The following is a 16,539-nucleotide window of genomic DNA, read 5'->3' as shown; positions in this document are numbered from 1 at the left end:
GGGGGTTGCAGCTCCCATTGGTTGCGGATCACCATTCCTGGCCAATGGGAGCTGCGGGAAGTGGTGTCCCAGTCCGCACCAACAGGAGCAGCACTCACCGGTACCTGCAGAGATGCAGGTAATATAGCGGTGGCCCACCAGGGGCCAGCTCTGGGAACTGCTGCCATTTTATTGCCCACCCTGGTACAAACCAAGGGGCCATGAAGTCACTCTTAAACTGGAGACTGAGAATGTTAACTGAGTTAGAGGCCGTGGCAGCGGATGATCTAGAGTTAAGCTCCTAACGTATGTAGACAACGTTGGTACAACTGCCGGGTATATTTGAATCCCTGATCCACTTAGTTACCTTGGGAAATTGGCCTCGTCAAGAAGGAAAAGTGGCTGGATCTTGGGAAAGGGAGAATGGGCAGCACTGAAATGCAGCTGCGCTGACCTCGGGAAGCAAGTGGATCTCACGGGTCCTTCAGATGCTCGATCAATCCAGAGGGCTCCATCCAAACAAGAGGGAAAGGAAGACGACTGAGTTGCAAGTGCTGCATGGAAACTGACCAAACTGTCAACATGAATCAGGCATTAGGCTGGGAACTAAAATGAGAGGTTCTCAAACCAGGGTCACCGAGGGGTCTAGAAGCAGCAGCATTAAATGCACAGGCATCAGAAAGCTGGAGGTAGGAGAGAATTCTTTGTATCATGGCAGGTGTAAAGCAGAATTTCGTGAAGACAAAAGACATCACAGTAGGATGTGAAATCCGGGCATGGGATCGGCTCCTACAGAAAAGATTACAAGGGGAGGGACACTGCATTAGTCTCTTTGGCACCCCATCGTCGGAATGAAAAGGAACGTTTTGCAAGAATAAGGATGTGGTTTAATGTTTCTTTTGGCAAGAAACTTTCCCCGCAGCATTTTAGTGAAAGGTTGGGTCATAGTGGTTTTTCCCTGTTTAGTGCAAGCTGGGTGTCTGGTAAATGTGAAGTCCCCAGAGCCACGTGAGGGCTTGGCAGTATATTTTGGGAAGAGGGGAGCTGAGAAGTACTACAGCAATGAATAACCAAGCGAACAGAAGGCCGTGCAAGTCCTGAGGGGCAGGGCAGGGCCTTGGCCTGATACAAAACAAGTGCATGAGGGTGCTCGACCCTGTCTCCTCCCCCGCAAATGCGCCGCAAAGGATCTAGCATAACATCGGTGCTCATGCTGATATGGCCAGGGAACCGACCCCATCTGTCTGCCCTGCTCCGCTCGGGGCTGGTCTCCACGTCTCTCCCCACTGCCCTCCACTGGCGGGAGCCCGGCAAGTGCAGCCGACAAGCCTGGGCGTGGGGTTGCCGACCCATAGCGTGGGAGTGGAGCTGGAGGAGTGGGCTGTTTGCACGGGGCTTGGGGAGCAGGTGGAAACGTTGGCCTGCAGCCCCCTGCGTTTGTCTTTGCGGCGGCTGCACTGCGGCGTCACTGAGCTGGGGAGCTGGCGCAGGGCTGCGTTTCTTTGCCAAGGCCGTTGGATTCAGGAAAAGCAGGTGCAGTTTAATGAGCTGCTGCTTTTGTTTCCTGTTTGCTAGCAGCTTGTCCGTTGCTGGAAGGGTTCTACGTCAGTTCGGTTGGCAAAGGTCCAGGGCTTGCGCCATCACTCCCCTGCAGCTCCTCTGTCAGCTGGGCTGGGCTGGGGGTGACGAAAGGCACCCCCTTTGAACTATCCCCGGTGCAGGGGGTGCACCTATACACCCAGTTGATGCTGCCCCTCGCGCATGACTGCTCCAGTATACCGGGTGCTAGCGGGGCATGGACAGAGCAGTGGAGCACGGCCGGGGCTGGGCCAAATGAGCGTGGGGCATGTTGGGTGCTGGGCCAACGGTGATCTGGTCTCACTCGGGTGTTCTGGGTTAGGGCAAGCTCTGCACAGAGTTCAGTACAGGGCCCTTTGAAATCCAGGTCTCCAAAAGTATCCAGTTCCAGTCCCACCTTCTACCTGCCTTCGATACTTCCATGGCCTCCATTGATGATCTTCCCCCATGGCCTCTCCATTGATGATCTTCGAGGATACTCCTTGGTGGATTATATTTCCAATGGAAGGCCCACCCTAAATTCTGACATGCAGAGGGGACAATCTCCACTCATTGATATGCCAGCTCTCTGAAAAACTTTCCATGTGTGAGGTGCCTGAATACTCAATTGCTTATATCCAAATAGTTTTGTTAAACTTTAACACCTAAATCTTGGTTACTGCTGGTTATAGACTATATGTAGTATGTGGCCCTTAAGGAAAACTTGTATTTATAGATAATCCAGGCATGGCACCCAGATGTACGGTCTCTGTCTCAAGCTGTGTATGATGTACTTGTTATAAAAAAAAAACAGGACTGTGTAGCACTTTAAAGACTAACAAGATGGTTTATTAGGTGATGAGCTTTTGTGGGCCAGACCTACTTGCTCAGATCAAATAGTGGAAGAAAATTGTCACAACCATATATACCAACATTATAAATGTTATAAAAACATTTGCTTCAATAAAGTTTTAAATCTGAGTACCTCGCAGTCTTTCACATGTTTATCCTCTGCTTCAGCTGCAAGGCTTAAAAGACAAGAAATGTTTCTTTCCTGTATCTTCTGGTTTTTTACTGTGTGGATTTGACTGCATTCGACATACAGTGTCTTTGTTTTCCCATGTTAACCAATGTCCTTGTTGTCTGTGAGTCTGCCACACAGGAACTGGGGTGAGATGAAGGAGAATTTAAAAACTAAGAACAACTGTCAAATTACACAAAATCCCAAAGGGATTCCTGCGTGGTCATCTGGGCTGATACCACATACATCTAGTTGTTTTTTAATTTGCAGTGCTGCCGATTCTCTCAATTTTATCACGAGTCTTCTGGTATCTGGGGTTTCTCTTCCAGCCTCAGCTTCTGGTGTCCTCCTGCCACATGAGATGTCAGCGTTAATTTGTATAAAAGGGTAAACTTCTGGCCCCCACATTTGCAGAGAAAAGCTCAAAAGTGTGAACCCTAAAATCTCAGAACACAAAAGGCAACGAAAAAGCCTCCCAAATGTATTCGTTTTAAAGCAATTTGAATGATTTACTCAAAAATTCTCCTGGGTTATGGGGGCTTGATTCATAATTCTTTTAACGCACGAGGTTGGCAGTAGGAACTGACCGCATTGCCTTGTAACCACTTGAAACATCTACTCACTGTCTCTCTCTTTTATCCCTCCCTTCCTTTTCTCTCGTTCTCTTTTTTTTCCTCTCCCTCCACCCCTCCCCCTTCCCTTATTTATTCTTGGATCCGGACTTCTAATACTCCGGTCATCTGAAGAAGTCGGCTGCGCCCACGAAAGCTCGTGATCCCATCGACATGTTTGGTTCGTCTTTAAGGTGCTGCAGGACTATTGGTTGTTTTTCAATCTGTCAGAGTCCTTATAACTCGGAGCATGGGCGCTCCCTCCTCCTTTCACTTTGAAAGCTGTGAAATCACTTCGCTTTTCCAAAGCAACTGGAAGACTTACCCGGAATTGCCAGGGTCCTTTGGGGCAGGGGGCTGGAGGTGTGGGGGTACAGGAGTAAGGGCAGGGGCTTGAGTATGTGGGGGCTCAGGGCAGGGGGCTGATGGTGTGGGGGTACAGGAGTAAGGGCAGGGGCTTGAGTATGTGGGGACTCAGGGCAGGGGGCTGATGGTGTGGGGGTACAGGAGTAAGGGCAGGGGCTTGAGTATGTGAGGACTCAGGGCAGGGGGTTGGGCATGTGGGGGTGCAGGAGTAAGAGTTGGGGGTCTGAGGGCAGGGAGTGGGGTGTTCAGGAGGCAGAGCAGGGCTGGGGGTCAGGAAAGGGGGTGAGGTGCAGAAGTCAGGGCAAGGGTTGGCAGGGGTGGAGGGCTTGGGGGTGGGAGTGCGGGACTCAGCCCAGAGGCTCGGGGGATGTGCAGGGGCCCGGCGGAGGGAGGGGCGGCCAGATGCACAAACTCTCTCAAATAGACAGTTGATGGCCAGTCTGCAAATGCTGCTGCACTTCCTGAAAAGGTCTGTCAGCTTGGCCTTTCCTTGCACCACTAACCGCGCTGGGCGCCCCCAGGGCCGGCTAGCGCTCGGCTAAGCACTCGCCTTTAGCTCTGTGCATGGGGCCAGAGGCTGAACCCTGGATGCCACGAGTCAAGTTGTCACGACGATGGAACAGGAAGACATTAGAGGCTTTATTTTTAGAAAGATCCGCGTCTAGATTTCCTTTGTTGTGTTTTTTTTTTTTAAAAAGCTCCCTTTTGAAAAAAAGCAGCGGCCATGTTTATGCTAATGAAGTGCAGGATATTTAAATCTACATCTGTCTGTCCATAGAGGTGTAGTCCTGAGCGGAGAGAGCCGTGGAGGAGACAGAGTGTTTGAACCCGGATATACCTGACGTGTAACCCTTCCAACGTATCGTATTGTCAAGATCAGGGCCGTGTTGTGCTGGGCCCTGTACAAACCCACAGTAAGAGTCTGCGCCTGGACTCGACGGGCCTGTTCAACAGACAGGAGAGGCCCCAGGCGAGAGGGTGTCGGCGGTGAGGGGCTGAGCTCCACTTACCATGCAGGCCAGCGCTCACATGGCGTGGCAGGACCCTCTGTGGACAAGTGTCCTCAGAAGCTGAAGGAGACTTGAGAGATGTGGCTTGATGCAGGAATATCTGAGTAAAATTCTCTCGCATGTGTTTTGCGGAGGAGGTCGAACTAGAGGATCCCGGGGCGTCTCAGAAGAGTGGGGCCTCACCTGACTGTAATTGCAAAGGGTGTGTTGACATTTTGCAGAATAGTCTTTTTATTTTGCTCGGCTGAAGTAACATTGTTGATAAGAAAGGTGATTTTTTTTTTGAGAAAATGTGGTGAATTTTTCTTTGCTGGCAATGGTCCAGCATTGCTGCTGATTCACAGCAAACATTGGCTGCTGAGAAGTGCTGTGCACTGAAAAGCTCTTAATGTGGAAAATGTCAGTTGTCTGCCTGGTTCCTGCCGCCGCCCTGACCCGGCTCTGCCCTCCTCTGCTCCCAGCGTCAGAGACAGTCCCCCCCTCGCCCTCCTCCCACAGCCCTGACCCGGCTCTGCCCTCCTCTGCTCCCAGCGTCAGAGACAATCCCCCCCTCACCCTCCTCCCACAGCTGTGCCGAGTCCCTGCAACGGAGACTGACTGGAGCAGCATCGCCCCTGGAGAACACGCCCCTCTGGGACTAAACCAAGCCCAGAGCTGGGGGTGCCCCCTTCACAAGCCCATTAGGAGCCACGGGAGTGCGTGGGCCTGCCCTCCTGCCTGGGAAGGGGTGGAAGACAGAGGTGCACCTGCGGGAGGGGGCAGGATTTTCCGGTTACGTGGAGACACGGGAGGGAACAGCTGCTTCCCCAGCGGGGCTGTGGCTCTCAACAGCGGGGTGGTGCACACAGGAGCACGCTGGCGCCGGACATGCCCGCTGCTCCGTGCGGCCGCCTCGTGGTGGCGCTCTGCCCATTCACACTGGGCCGTGCCAGCCGCTGGACCGATTTGAGGGGCGCGGCACGTCACAAAGGCCGGACAGGCCCTGGGGGCGCCCACTGAGGCCAAAGGCGACCTCTGTGCTGTTTGACTGGCCCCAAATGGGCATCTGGCGAAAGGGGCAGGCCAACCTTCTGTAGGTGTGAGCAACAACATCTCCCGCTCAGCACCTAGCCAGGAGCCCGGGGTAATGCCCCGCCCTGGGAGGTGGAATTGTCATGTTGCCAGACAAACACATGAACGGGAGGACACAGGGACAAAGTTCCTTCTAGTCTTTTCCACCTGTGTGCAGATTTTTTCCATCCATGTGTGGAATAAATGTTTATGTGCACCAAGGCCTGGAGAGTGCGCACCAGCAGAGGAAACAAAAAGCCTCACTGCGGGCACTCTGCTAATCAGCTGGGTGGCACTGGAATCTCGCCTGAACCGCCTCACACGTGCCCATCTCCCAGGGAACACTGAGCATCGGTTAAGTGATGGCAGGTAAAACGGACCCATTAGAAACAGGTACAGGCAAAGCAAAATGAAACAGATCTAAACGTCTCAAACTGAATCTAGCATGATACAAGCTCTGTTCAAGATGGTTTCTCACCATCTTTCCTCTTCCCAGCCACGGCTGACTCCCCTCTCCCCATCAGAAGTAAAAAAGGTGGGTTTCCCTTTTCTCCCTCGCTAAAAGATCTTTGCCTTAGCAGGGTGCTCACCTGTATTCAATTTCTGTTGACCGCCACCCTTGAGTTGTTCTTTCATAGTATCAAAGCATTGCAGAACTGGAAGGGACATTGAGAGATCATCTACTCCAGACCCTGCACATATGGCAGGACTAGATTATCCCTGCTCTTACATCTCCAACGCTGGAGATTCCACAACCCCTTAGGCAATTATTTCCAGTGCTTCACCACCCTGACAGGCAGGAAGTTTTTCCTAATGTCCCACCTAAACCTCCCTTGCTGCAGTTTAAGCCCATTGCTTCTTGTCCTGTCCTCAGAAGATAAGGAGAATATTTCTCTCCCTGGAACAATCTTTTATATACATGAAAACTGTTGTCATGCCCCCCACCCACTGTCTTCTCTTCTCCAGACTACACAAGCCCAGTTCTTTCAATCGTATCTCACTGGTCATATTTTCGAGCCTTTTCATCATTTTGTTGTTTCTCCCTGGACTTTCTCCAATTTGTCCACATCTTTCCTGAAAAGTGACCCCCAGAACTGGACACAGTATGCTGGGTGAGGCCTCATCAGCACAGAGTAGAGCGGAAGGAGGACTTTTTGGCTACGTCTAGACTGGCATGATTTCCCGCAAATGGTTTTAACGGAAAAGTTTTCCGTTAAAAGCATTTGTGGAAAAGAGCGTCTAGATTGGCACGGACGCTTTTCCGCAAAAAAGCCCCGATCTCCATTTTCACGATTGGGGCTTTTTTGCACAAAACAAATCTGAGCTGTCTACACTGGGACTTTTGCGCAAAAGCGACTTTTGCCCGAATGGGAGCAGCATAGTATTTCTTCAAGAAGCACTGATTTCAGACAGTAGGAAGTCAGTGATCTTGCGGAAATTCAAGCGGCCAGTATAGACAGCTGGCAAGTTTTTCTGCAAAAGCAGCTGCTTTTGCGGAAAAACTTGCCAGTCTAGACACAGCCCTTGTGTCTTGCTTCCAATGCTCCTACTAACACATCCCAGAATGTCTGCTTTTTTTGCAACAGTGTTCCACTGTTGATTCATATTTAGCGTGTGATCTATTACCACCCCCAGAGTTTATCGCCCTAGGTTCTTCTCCCCTCCTTAGGCTGGTATTTTTGACATAATTCACACATTTTCAAATCTTTCTGTCGTTGTTCTTTTGCTATCAATAGTCTCTCTCTTGTCTGCTGCATTTACATTTTGCTAGCCCGAGTGCCCTTCCTGCAGCCCATGGAGCACGTCAGCTTGTAGCATCTCAGGCACGGCTCTCCTGGTTCCTAAACAACGTGCCATCAGCAACAGAGAGTTCTGGGGTCTCCTCTGTGAAGTCTCATCGTTAGTTGCAGCCTCAGCAAATGCTCTCCACTTCCTGTCTGAGGCTGGACAATTCTTTTTTTAAAATCAGTGGGAAATGTCTGAATCCGCCCCTGCTCCTACTGCAGTTGTCTCCAATGTTCTGGACAATGTGCCCTTTCCCCCTCTCCTATCTGGACTCCTTGTATCAGCCCCGGGGCTTGGCGTGTTTTAAATCCAAGATCGGTGCTTCATTCCCTTTCATCACCTGACAGATCAACAATTCTCTTTTCTTTTACTCACACCGCTAGTACACAAGTCCCCGGGTACCCCCGTCCTCAGCTTTCTGGTTCCCCTTTTTCCTCACCATGGTCAATATTATTATTCCACTTATACCAGAAACAACATTTGCCCAAGCACCAGTGTCCAGTTTGTAGGCAATAGAGTCCCATGGGAAGGACTTTGTCTGTTTCTCTGCTCCTTCCTCTTCAGATACAGCCCCTGGACAGAGCTCCTGAGCTGCAGAAGCCTGCAGCTTTGCCTTCCTCCCCCACAGTGGCTGATTCTGGTTGCAGACCTGGCAGGGTTGCATTTCGTACAAATGCTGCAGTGCTTGGCGAAAGCTGGCCATGATCGAGCTGGAGTTTTGTCCCCAAACTGGGAAATCCTTGAAACTTTTCCTTGCAAACTCCAATCATGGTTTTCATTTTGCTGCTTTCTCCTTTTCATTCAGAACGGACTGGCTGCTTGCCAGGTTTGTGCCACCGCCCAGTGTGGCAGGATCCCCTTTGCTTCCACCGTTTCCACGGGGTTGTGTGATTTCTGCTGCCAGGCCCAGTCTCACGGCGGTAGCCAGACTGAGAGCCATGTCTTCCCATAGCCCCTGGGCGGCTTTGGAGCGCTGGTGCCACGTACAAACCACAACAGCCCACTGGGAAGTGTCCTCGCGCTTCCCCAGCACAAAGAGAGGAACCATCAGACCAGCAGCTGCCTCCCGCTGCGCAGACTGGAATCCCGCAGACACGCCTGCACCGAAGCAAAGGCACCACGGCAGTGATCTGCCGTCTGGAGCCTCCGCCAGGCTGCAGTCCCTGAATGCCCCACGTGCGTATGGAAAAAGCAGCTGTGCAATATCGGCAGATACAGCCTGGGCATGCGCCATTGGCCTTGACTGTTTCTCTGACACGGGCACACGTAGCACTGCCGGCACTGGGACACCAGCTCCTTCCTCCCCTCCCCGCTCCATTTCTCGTGGCCGGCCAGGCTGTAAGGGCTGGGGGCAGCGAGGGCTGGAGGCTGGAGCCAGACCCATGCGGATGGGAAATCAGGCGCACGTTGTGAACGGTGAGCGGGGTCAGCCCCGGAGCCATTGGCCAAGGGAGGGGCCGACTCCCCGCCACCGACTGTGGTACCGTGACGACGGGCTGCTCCTTGACAAGATCTGCTCTGGGGTCATTCTGGGGCGCGCTGGGGCCTGTGAGGCACAGGGGGGCAGACCAGAGGGGCACAGTGGTCCCTTGGTCTTGGAGCCCGTCCACCCGCTGCTGTCGGCGCCTGGGGGCGAGCACCGCACGGAGCACAGCGGGGCCCATGTGACACGAGGCCTCCCGTGGCTACTGCCCCACCACTAAGAATCGAGCAGGTGGCTAGTCAATGCGCCCAACCCTGCTCCCCGGGAGGTCAGCGGGGGGCTTGGGCGGGGCGCAGTGGGTCAGACCGGGCTCCTTCCTGGGCGCCCTCTTTCAGTCTGTCAGCAGACACAGTCCCCTGCACCAACACTGGGAGCAACGATTCCACCCGGCTCCGTCCAGTAACGTCCCTGGGGCAGCAGTGGCTGCTGCTCCCGTCCCGGCCACGTCCTGCCAGGCCACGGCGTCAGCTGCCGCTGTGACCGCTGGAGCTGCAAGCGCTCAGTGGGACCGGCTGGAATGTGGGGCGTGGGAAGGAGGCGCTGGGATGGGCCAGGCAGCTCTTCCCTGGCCCCAGGCTCCCTCCTCCCTGCACATAAAAGGCTCCTGGCTAGCAGGGAGAGGAGAAGGTGGGAAGAAGGCGAGTGCAGCGGCCACTGCAGAGACCAGCCCCAGCCATGGGGAGAGCTGCCCGGAAATGGCTCGTCCCGCTGCTCTGTCTAGCAGTAACGGTCTGTCAGGCTCAGGACACCTGCCCAGGTGAGGGACAGACAATCCCTGTTCACAGCTGCATTTCAGCCTCTGCTCCCTGCCCAGCTGGGCCCTGCAGAACTGGGAACTGGGCAGCAGTTCTGTGGTGCTTTGCCTGCTCGCGGTGCCATGTAACAGCTTCTTTGTACAAAACTACTTGGTACAATCTAACCTGTGTGGCAGAAGTGCACAGCACAGACTGGAGGGGTGCAAAAAACAGGCGCGGTTTTTGCAGATTATTTGGTGCAAATCTCTTCTTCTCCGGTAAGAGTCCTCAAAATTGGATTGCACCTCCTGTACCTCATCTTCATTTCCAAAATTCTAGCCTCTCTGTGTTGTAGCTGGGCTGTCTGTCTAAAGCTCCCAGCTCCTTTGTATCTTGGACCTAAATCATTTGAACATAGTGACTGACAGCCCCATGCAGTCTGCTAAGCCAAAGGCTAGAAAATGAAATGTCAGTCCTTAAATCTTAGAGGGATTCTATGATTTCAGATCAACCTGCTTTCTACATTTCCCTTTTCCCAAATTAGGATGATCCTTTGCAAAATCGCTTCTGTTACACTTAACACCATAAATCTACTATTGTGCTACATTCTTTTCTGCTCTTGGGCTTGAGGATTGGAGGGTTTAAGTTAGTTCACTCTGTAATCCTATGACCTTATGGAGGATTTAGTCGAATGTAGTTCACTCTGTAATCCTATGACTTTATGGAGGATTTAGTCGAATGTGTGCAGACCTCATCCAGGCAAACTCTCTTTGAAGGGAAAGGGAGCCCTGCTGAATTAGGGTTGAATTCAGGTGTTGCAATCTCTGCTCCTGCTTTCTCATTTCATTTCCTGCAACTCATGGTCATTTGGAAAATCATTTGCTATGTACAATCTATGGCAGAATGCGCTAGGTTAGGAGGCAGTTTCTATATCACAGAAAATATTAATCCTCTCCACATTTTCTTACCTCAAGTATTTCCAGTGTCCCCGTTTTTCTCCACTGATGTCTCCATAGATAATTTTATATTTCACCAGGTGTATAATATAGGGAGGGCTCTGTTGGATTAAATTATATTCAATTCTTAAAAATGTCTTATCTGAGCTCATAGCGATTTTCAAATTAATTTACCTTTGGACATTTTCTTCCCTGAACGGCAGCTCCTTGTTTTTCTCTGTGGTTCATTCTGCTTTTGTGTGTCTGCAGTTAATTTTGTTAGAAGAGTCTCATGAACTAGTCCAATGCCGCATCGGCTGGGTTGCAAACACTGCCCAGGCTTGTGGACATCAAAATTAACTCTGAAGTGATTTCTTTCAAACACAAGTTCTGAATAACTGCTTTTGAACTTTGGCTTTTACTGTAACGTAAAACCAAGATTAGCAGGAATGAGCCAACGTGCGGTATCAGAGCATTGACACAAATGCGTAACTGGCGGGAATGGTGGGTTTATTGCTCATGGAGGAAAGAAAAGGCAGCAACTATCCAGGCTTTTGTTTGCTAGGTTTCTCCCTCTGGGTTTCTGCAGAACGTTTCTGATCTGGGGAGCCGAACAAGCGCTGATTACAGGTTCGTTTCTTTCCCCAGAGGTGAGCTTAGTGAGTCTCAACAGTACCGAGAAAGCCTCCTTTCTCCAAGGCTGCAGAGGAATTCCAGGCGCGGTGGGGCCCAGAGGAGACCCAGGAGCTCCAGGAGTAAAAGGTGTGTTCCCGGCACTGAAGGGAGTAAGTCGTGGATGGTGCTGATGTAAATGGGAATTATTGTTGCGTTGTGTACAGACATGGCAAGGCGCTCACATGCTGTGGTGGGCGATCGGCGTTTCAGAATAACCAGGTTCTGAAAGATTCTCCATTCCCTTCGGAGGGTCTGACTGGCAACCAAGCCCCCTGGTTCTTTCCCCATCTCTGACTTTGTCTACACTTACTGGGAGATGGATGTTGCAGAGATGGATCTCCTGGCGATCGAGTTAGGCGAAGGCACTAAATCAACTGCTGATTGTTCTCCTATCAACTTCTGTGTTCCACCGCAGTGGGGATGCTGCCGCAAATGAGACTATGGGACGCTGACTCCAGCTACGCTATTCATGTAGCTCATGTTATGTACCTTAGTTCAACTGTGCCCCTACTGTGGACCAGGCCTCTGTCACTGGCTCACCGTGTGTCCTTTGTCAAGTCACTGTATTTGAGCCTTTGGCCCTTTACTTCTCAGAGGTCATCTGAGACTCTGAAAACTTTGGATGACAGAGACAAGAGAAGAGTAAATCCTGATTAGTATCCCAAGCCATGGCATGTTTAATGGTTGCATGTAAACATGGTTGTTTACCAGCTTTGATTCCCATCTTATAGCAAGATGTGCTTGTCCCATTGATTTCAATGGGCCTCCTGCAAAAGTCCTTGATAGGGCATCCTGATGTGAGATCAGGGACTAGGAGCCAGAGGTAGTTACATTATGTGAATTTCGACACAGATGGGTTATTGTGATTCGAGGCTGGGGGGAGAGGGAGTTTCACATACTCAGTATTTACAATACCTTGAAAAATATTCAGTTGATTTTCTGTGTTTTCAGGAGAACAAGGACATCAGGGGATCCCTGGAAAGGCAGGACCAGTTGGGCCAAAAGGTAAAGTAAAAAGGGCAAAAGAGCTTTGTTTTCCTATTAGGTGACTTAAAAAGAGGAAATTTGTTTTGAATCAAATATTTAAGTAGAGCTTTTTATCTAACACTGGTTCCTATAATATCTGGGCTCCAAAGCCACCCTGGCTTCCCTTCCCTCTATTTGACATCAAAGGGTTTATTATTCCACCACAACTTCTGTTCTGCTCCACAGCCGAGATCGGGGAATCTCTGACCAGCCTTTCCTGTTTTATCTTTTGTTCAACCAGGAGAAAGAGGTGCTGCTGGCCCCCCTGGACTGCCAGGTGAGAGTCCTGCGATGGTTCTTCTCACTGTGGAGCTGGGCACGTTACGGTGCTGGTCACGGTGACAGAGGGATTGGGATCAGCAATTCCCCTGCACTGTTTCCTTGTACAATTTTTCCTTCCAGCTTCAAAAAAGAGCTGAAATGTAATTGGTGCCAGTTGAACAAGACGTGTCCCCTTGTTTTTGTCTAACAGTCAAGTGACAAAACCAACCACACAAAAAACCTAGTGTTCTGAGATAGCAAGCTGAAACATTTCTAAATTGTGAATAAAAGCTGGAATAGTTGCTGGACATTTTTCCCCCAGCTCCAATTATGATGTCTATGTCACGTCACAAGGTCCCATGCAGTGTCAGGAAATGGGTTCTACCAGCAGTGTGGACATAGTCTAAGCTGATTTCAGTTCAGCCAGTGCAGAAGACAAATAAAAAAATGCAGTACTGCCAACCTTAAATGAATAGCTTGAGTCCAGTTCAGGAAAAATTCAAGAGACTGGTTTTAGAATTACAAGATTTGTAAAAAATAATAGATCCAGTGTTCTTTCAATTTGCTTTCTCCTTTTTGCGTTGTTAGGATGTACTGGTGTCACATGTAGAAGCTTTCCCCGGAACCTCAAGGGCTAGCTAGAAACTTCCTTTTTCTTTAAGAATGAAGGCTGAAATCATTTGTCACTGCACCCCAGGAGTTTGGGCTTTACAGAAAGCAGTAGTTTTAAACTCATGAGAAAACCATGAGAGGTGGCAGCTCTGTTAATGCAACACTTGAGTCCCACAAAATGCAAGCTTCAATTAGCCCACCACATGATTACACCCACGTGACTGTAGTAACGAGTCACCTCTAGGCAAATCAAGGGTTTTACACTGAGTTCTTTTTTTTAGGAAGTAAAGGAGCCGTTGGACCTCAGGGACCCCCTGGAAATTTTGGTGAGCCCCTCTGCACTCTCCTTATACTGTGCGCGCCATTGCAGTTTCATTTCTTCAGCACTAAAATCAAGTGGCTTGAGGAGCTCGCTTCTTGGCTAGTTACCATGTCCACAGTATCAAGCTCACTGATCCTCCTGGGAGATTTGGGCTTTACAAAGGGAGAAATAGCCCTGCCTGCAGAAACAGGTGCCATCCATGTTTTGTAACATCCAAAACAACGCTAGGCAGAGCACCCACGGCATTGGAAAGAATAATTGACATGTAAGTGACAAGTACAGATCTGGAGGTGTGTCCCAGAGGAGGTTACTTTTTCCTGCCCCTCATATTTCCTACATACTGGGAGGGGGGAATATGAATCATAAGAAATGGATTTTATTTAAATGTCCAGTTAAAGGAACGGCCCTTCTTCTACCAGTACTTTCCTTAACTGATATTCTCCCATTGTCATAGTGCTGGCTAAATAATAATATCTGTCATGATGATTCAGGCTATAAGGCTCAGATCTGAGACGCGTGATCCTATTAGCACTTGGTGTTCCATGTACCGCGTACGTTGCTATCCCAGCTGTCACTGTGAGCCAACTGCATAGTTTAAAAGATAGAAGAATATTGTTTGGATCCATTTAACTTTCCATTGTGTTTCTTTTCATGACCAGTGGAAAAAGACCTGTATCAAATGCAGTGTAAGAAAGGTGAGAATTTCTTATGACCACTAAATGTCTTCTCGTTCCATCCAGAGAAATGAACATGAAAACCCAATAGAGGCAGACACCTTGAAGAACCCCACATCTCTGCTTTACCTATTTTTGTTCTCAAACTATCAGCAAAAAGCTTTGATCCTTTAAAATGAATGTGGTTGTGGTTAGCAATTGGGAGTATCTGATATTCACCCTTGTCACATGATAACTAGAAGCCCTTCTGGCTCTCAGACGGCTCTCACAATGGCTGTGTGGGCACTTGCAGTACAATCCTTTGTGCACATTTCAGATTCAATACGTTTTCAAGATGCTTTCAGCCACCATCTCCCCAGGCTCAATTGCTCTGACCCAGAGCACATGGAGCTGGGCACGTGTTGTGTCTTTTCCTCTTTCAAACAAACCTCATATGAGCCACAGAGGCACATTGGAGTCCAAATCATTCTGTTTGCCAAATACAGAGGGCAGGAAGAGTCTAGCTAAGTACATACACTGCTGCTCTGGCGGGTTTCTAAACCTGGAACACAGGAAGACCACAATCTACTTCACGGGACACTACCCCGTTCCCATACACTGCTGTGTGGAGGGGAGGAGAAGATGCCTCAAAGATTCTTTTCCAGTTACATGATTCTCTAGTTAATTTGGCCCTCAGTGCACCACAAAGCAGCCTATGAATCCTGCTCCGAGCAGGGTCACACAACCAGTTTACAAATTGCAATTCCTTTTCATCCAGGAGCAAAGAGCTGCCAGGAGCTGTTAGCCAGAGGGAACCACATGAGTGGCTGGTACACCATCTACCCCCATGACTGTCACGCCATGACCGTGCTGTGTGACATGGACACGGATGATGGAGGATGGATTGTAAGAACACCGCATAATGAAGCTCACTGGATATTTTTTCTTGAACAACCACCAATTTCCAGGCCCGGGATGGGAGGTGCCCTTAGCCAGGGGGCTGTAGCTCGGAGAAAAGCACGAGGGCACAGACTCTGATGCTGTGATCTCACCCCGCTTAGCTGAACAAAACCACGGACACTCTGCGAGCCCTGCCAACCCCCCAACCCTCCCCAGAGTCTCCAGACACCTGGGCAGTGGGCACAAGGGGTTTCATGGAGGGAGCCTGGAGCCTTAGAACCAAAAGACCCCGTCTGAGGGGACATTTGTCACTGGTACGACACAGGTCCCCGGATTCCCCCTTCTGGCTGTTCTCTGCCCGGCTCCCGGAGCCTCCTCAATAGGGGCTGGAACCAGGATTCCTGCTTCCTTCCACGCTAGTCACAGGCCAGTGGCATCGGCTGCTGCATCGCTCTGGCAGCTTGTGCCTGAGTGGAGAGAGCGTTCTAGGGAGCCGAGGCGACAAAGGGTTTGACCCCTGTATATACGTCCCACTGACACTCTGCTGTGCCTGTGACTGTCCCAGGAGAGCCTCAGGAATCTGATGAAGATCAGGGCCCCATGGTGCCGGGGGCTGGGCAAAGATGGACCGAGAGACAGTCCCTGTCCTCAAGAGCTCACAGTCTCTGCAGACAGGGCAGGCAGAGGGGCGACAGAGGGCTGAGGCCGTGGGACTTACCCAAATGGCAGAACTGGGTGTAGAACTGAGGCCTGATTGCCAGGCCAGGGCTGTACACTTTGGAGCACGTGACCCTTTTTTGCTGGCAAGCTACACTGTGATTCTCCGGACAAGCCCTCTGCGCTAGTCCCCTCAGGCTGAACTGGAGCTGACACTGTCCGTCTCCCCAACGCTTTGCTGCCTCGGGGTTTCCAGTCTCACGCTCTGTGTGGGAGGGTGACAAAGTGGGGTTTCCAGCTAAGAGTCTCCCGTTCCCCTGCAGGTGTTCCAGAGACGGGTGGACGGCTCCGTGGATTTTTACCGGGACTGGAAGTCGTACAAAAGAGGTTTCGGGAATCTGCTCTCAGAATTCTGGCTGGGGAACGACAACATCCACCTGCTGACGTCCCAAGGTAAAGACATCCCTGGTGCTTCCCTTTCCTCACAGCCACCCACGCAGTCGTACTGTCGGTAGAGGCAGCCCGGCTACCCCAGACCCCGCTTCCTATTCATCACTGCACAGCCCTGCCACGCAAAGCTATCGAGCCCGGGAATGCTGTGATTGCTGGGCCAACGATTCATGGTTCAGAATTTTGTCTGTGGGTGGTTTGCCCACGGTACAGCAATGAGGATGCTACAGACTGGATGAGTGTTAGGATATAGATATTAGGGCCTGCCTAAAAAGGCCTGTACGGGCCTGACTAGACAGCGGCGCTATTTCAAGGTACTTCTGGTATCCTGAAATAGTGTTTTCTGCGTCCTGACAGTGTGCTCGTTATTTCGAAATATCTTTGTAAGTAACGGGTGCGCTGTTCCAGTGCCCTGGTAAACCTCGTTCCACGGGGATGTTCCACTTTATTTT

General features: G+C 50.7%; 1 protein-coding gene across 1 annotated transcript in view; it reads left to right on the top strand.

Annotated features, from left to right (window-relative positions):
- The window catches only part of LOC102448059 (microfibril-associated glycoprotein 4-like), a 79,916-nt gene that overhangs the window by 25,840 nt on the left and 37,537 nt on the right, over positions 1 to 16,539 (top strand). Inside the window, exons 3-7 of the mRNA XM_075905971.1 lie at positions 11,180 to 11,293; positions 12,158 to 12,211; positions 12,474 to 12,509; positions 13,387 to 13,431; positions 14,087 to 14,122. Of these exons, the coding sequence (XP_075762086.1) occupies positions 14,107 to 14,122 (16 nt within the window). The 5' untranslated portion in view covers positions 11,180 to 11,293; positions 12,158 to 12,211; positions 12,474 to 12,509; positions 13,387 to 13,431; positions 14,087 to 14,106. The remainder of the gene's footprint in view (positions 1 to 11,179; positions 11,294 to 12,157; positions 12,212 to 12,473; positions 12,510 to 13,386; positions 13,432 to 14,086; positions 14,123 to 16,539) is intronic.

This window comes from Pelodiscus sinensis, chromosome 22, assembly GCF_049634645.1.
Source record: "Pelodiscus sinensis isolate JC-2024 chromosome 22, ASM4963464v1, whole genome shotgun sequence".
Taxonomy (NCBI): Eukaryota; Metazoa; Chordata; order Testudines; family Trionychidae; genus Pelodiscus; species Pelodiscus sinensis.
This window is presented reverse-complemented; position numbering and strand designations above follow the sequence as displayed.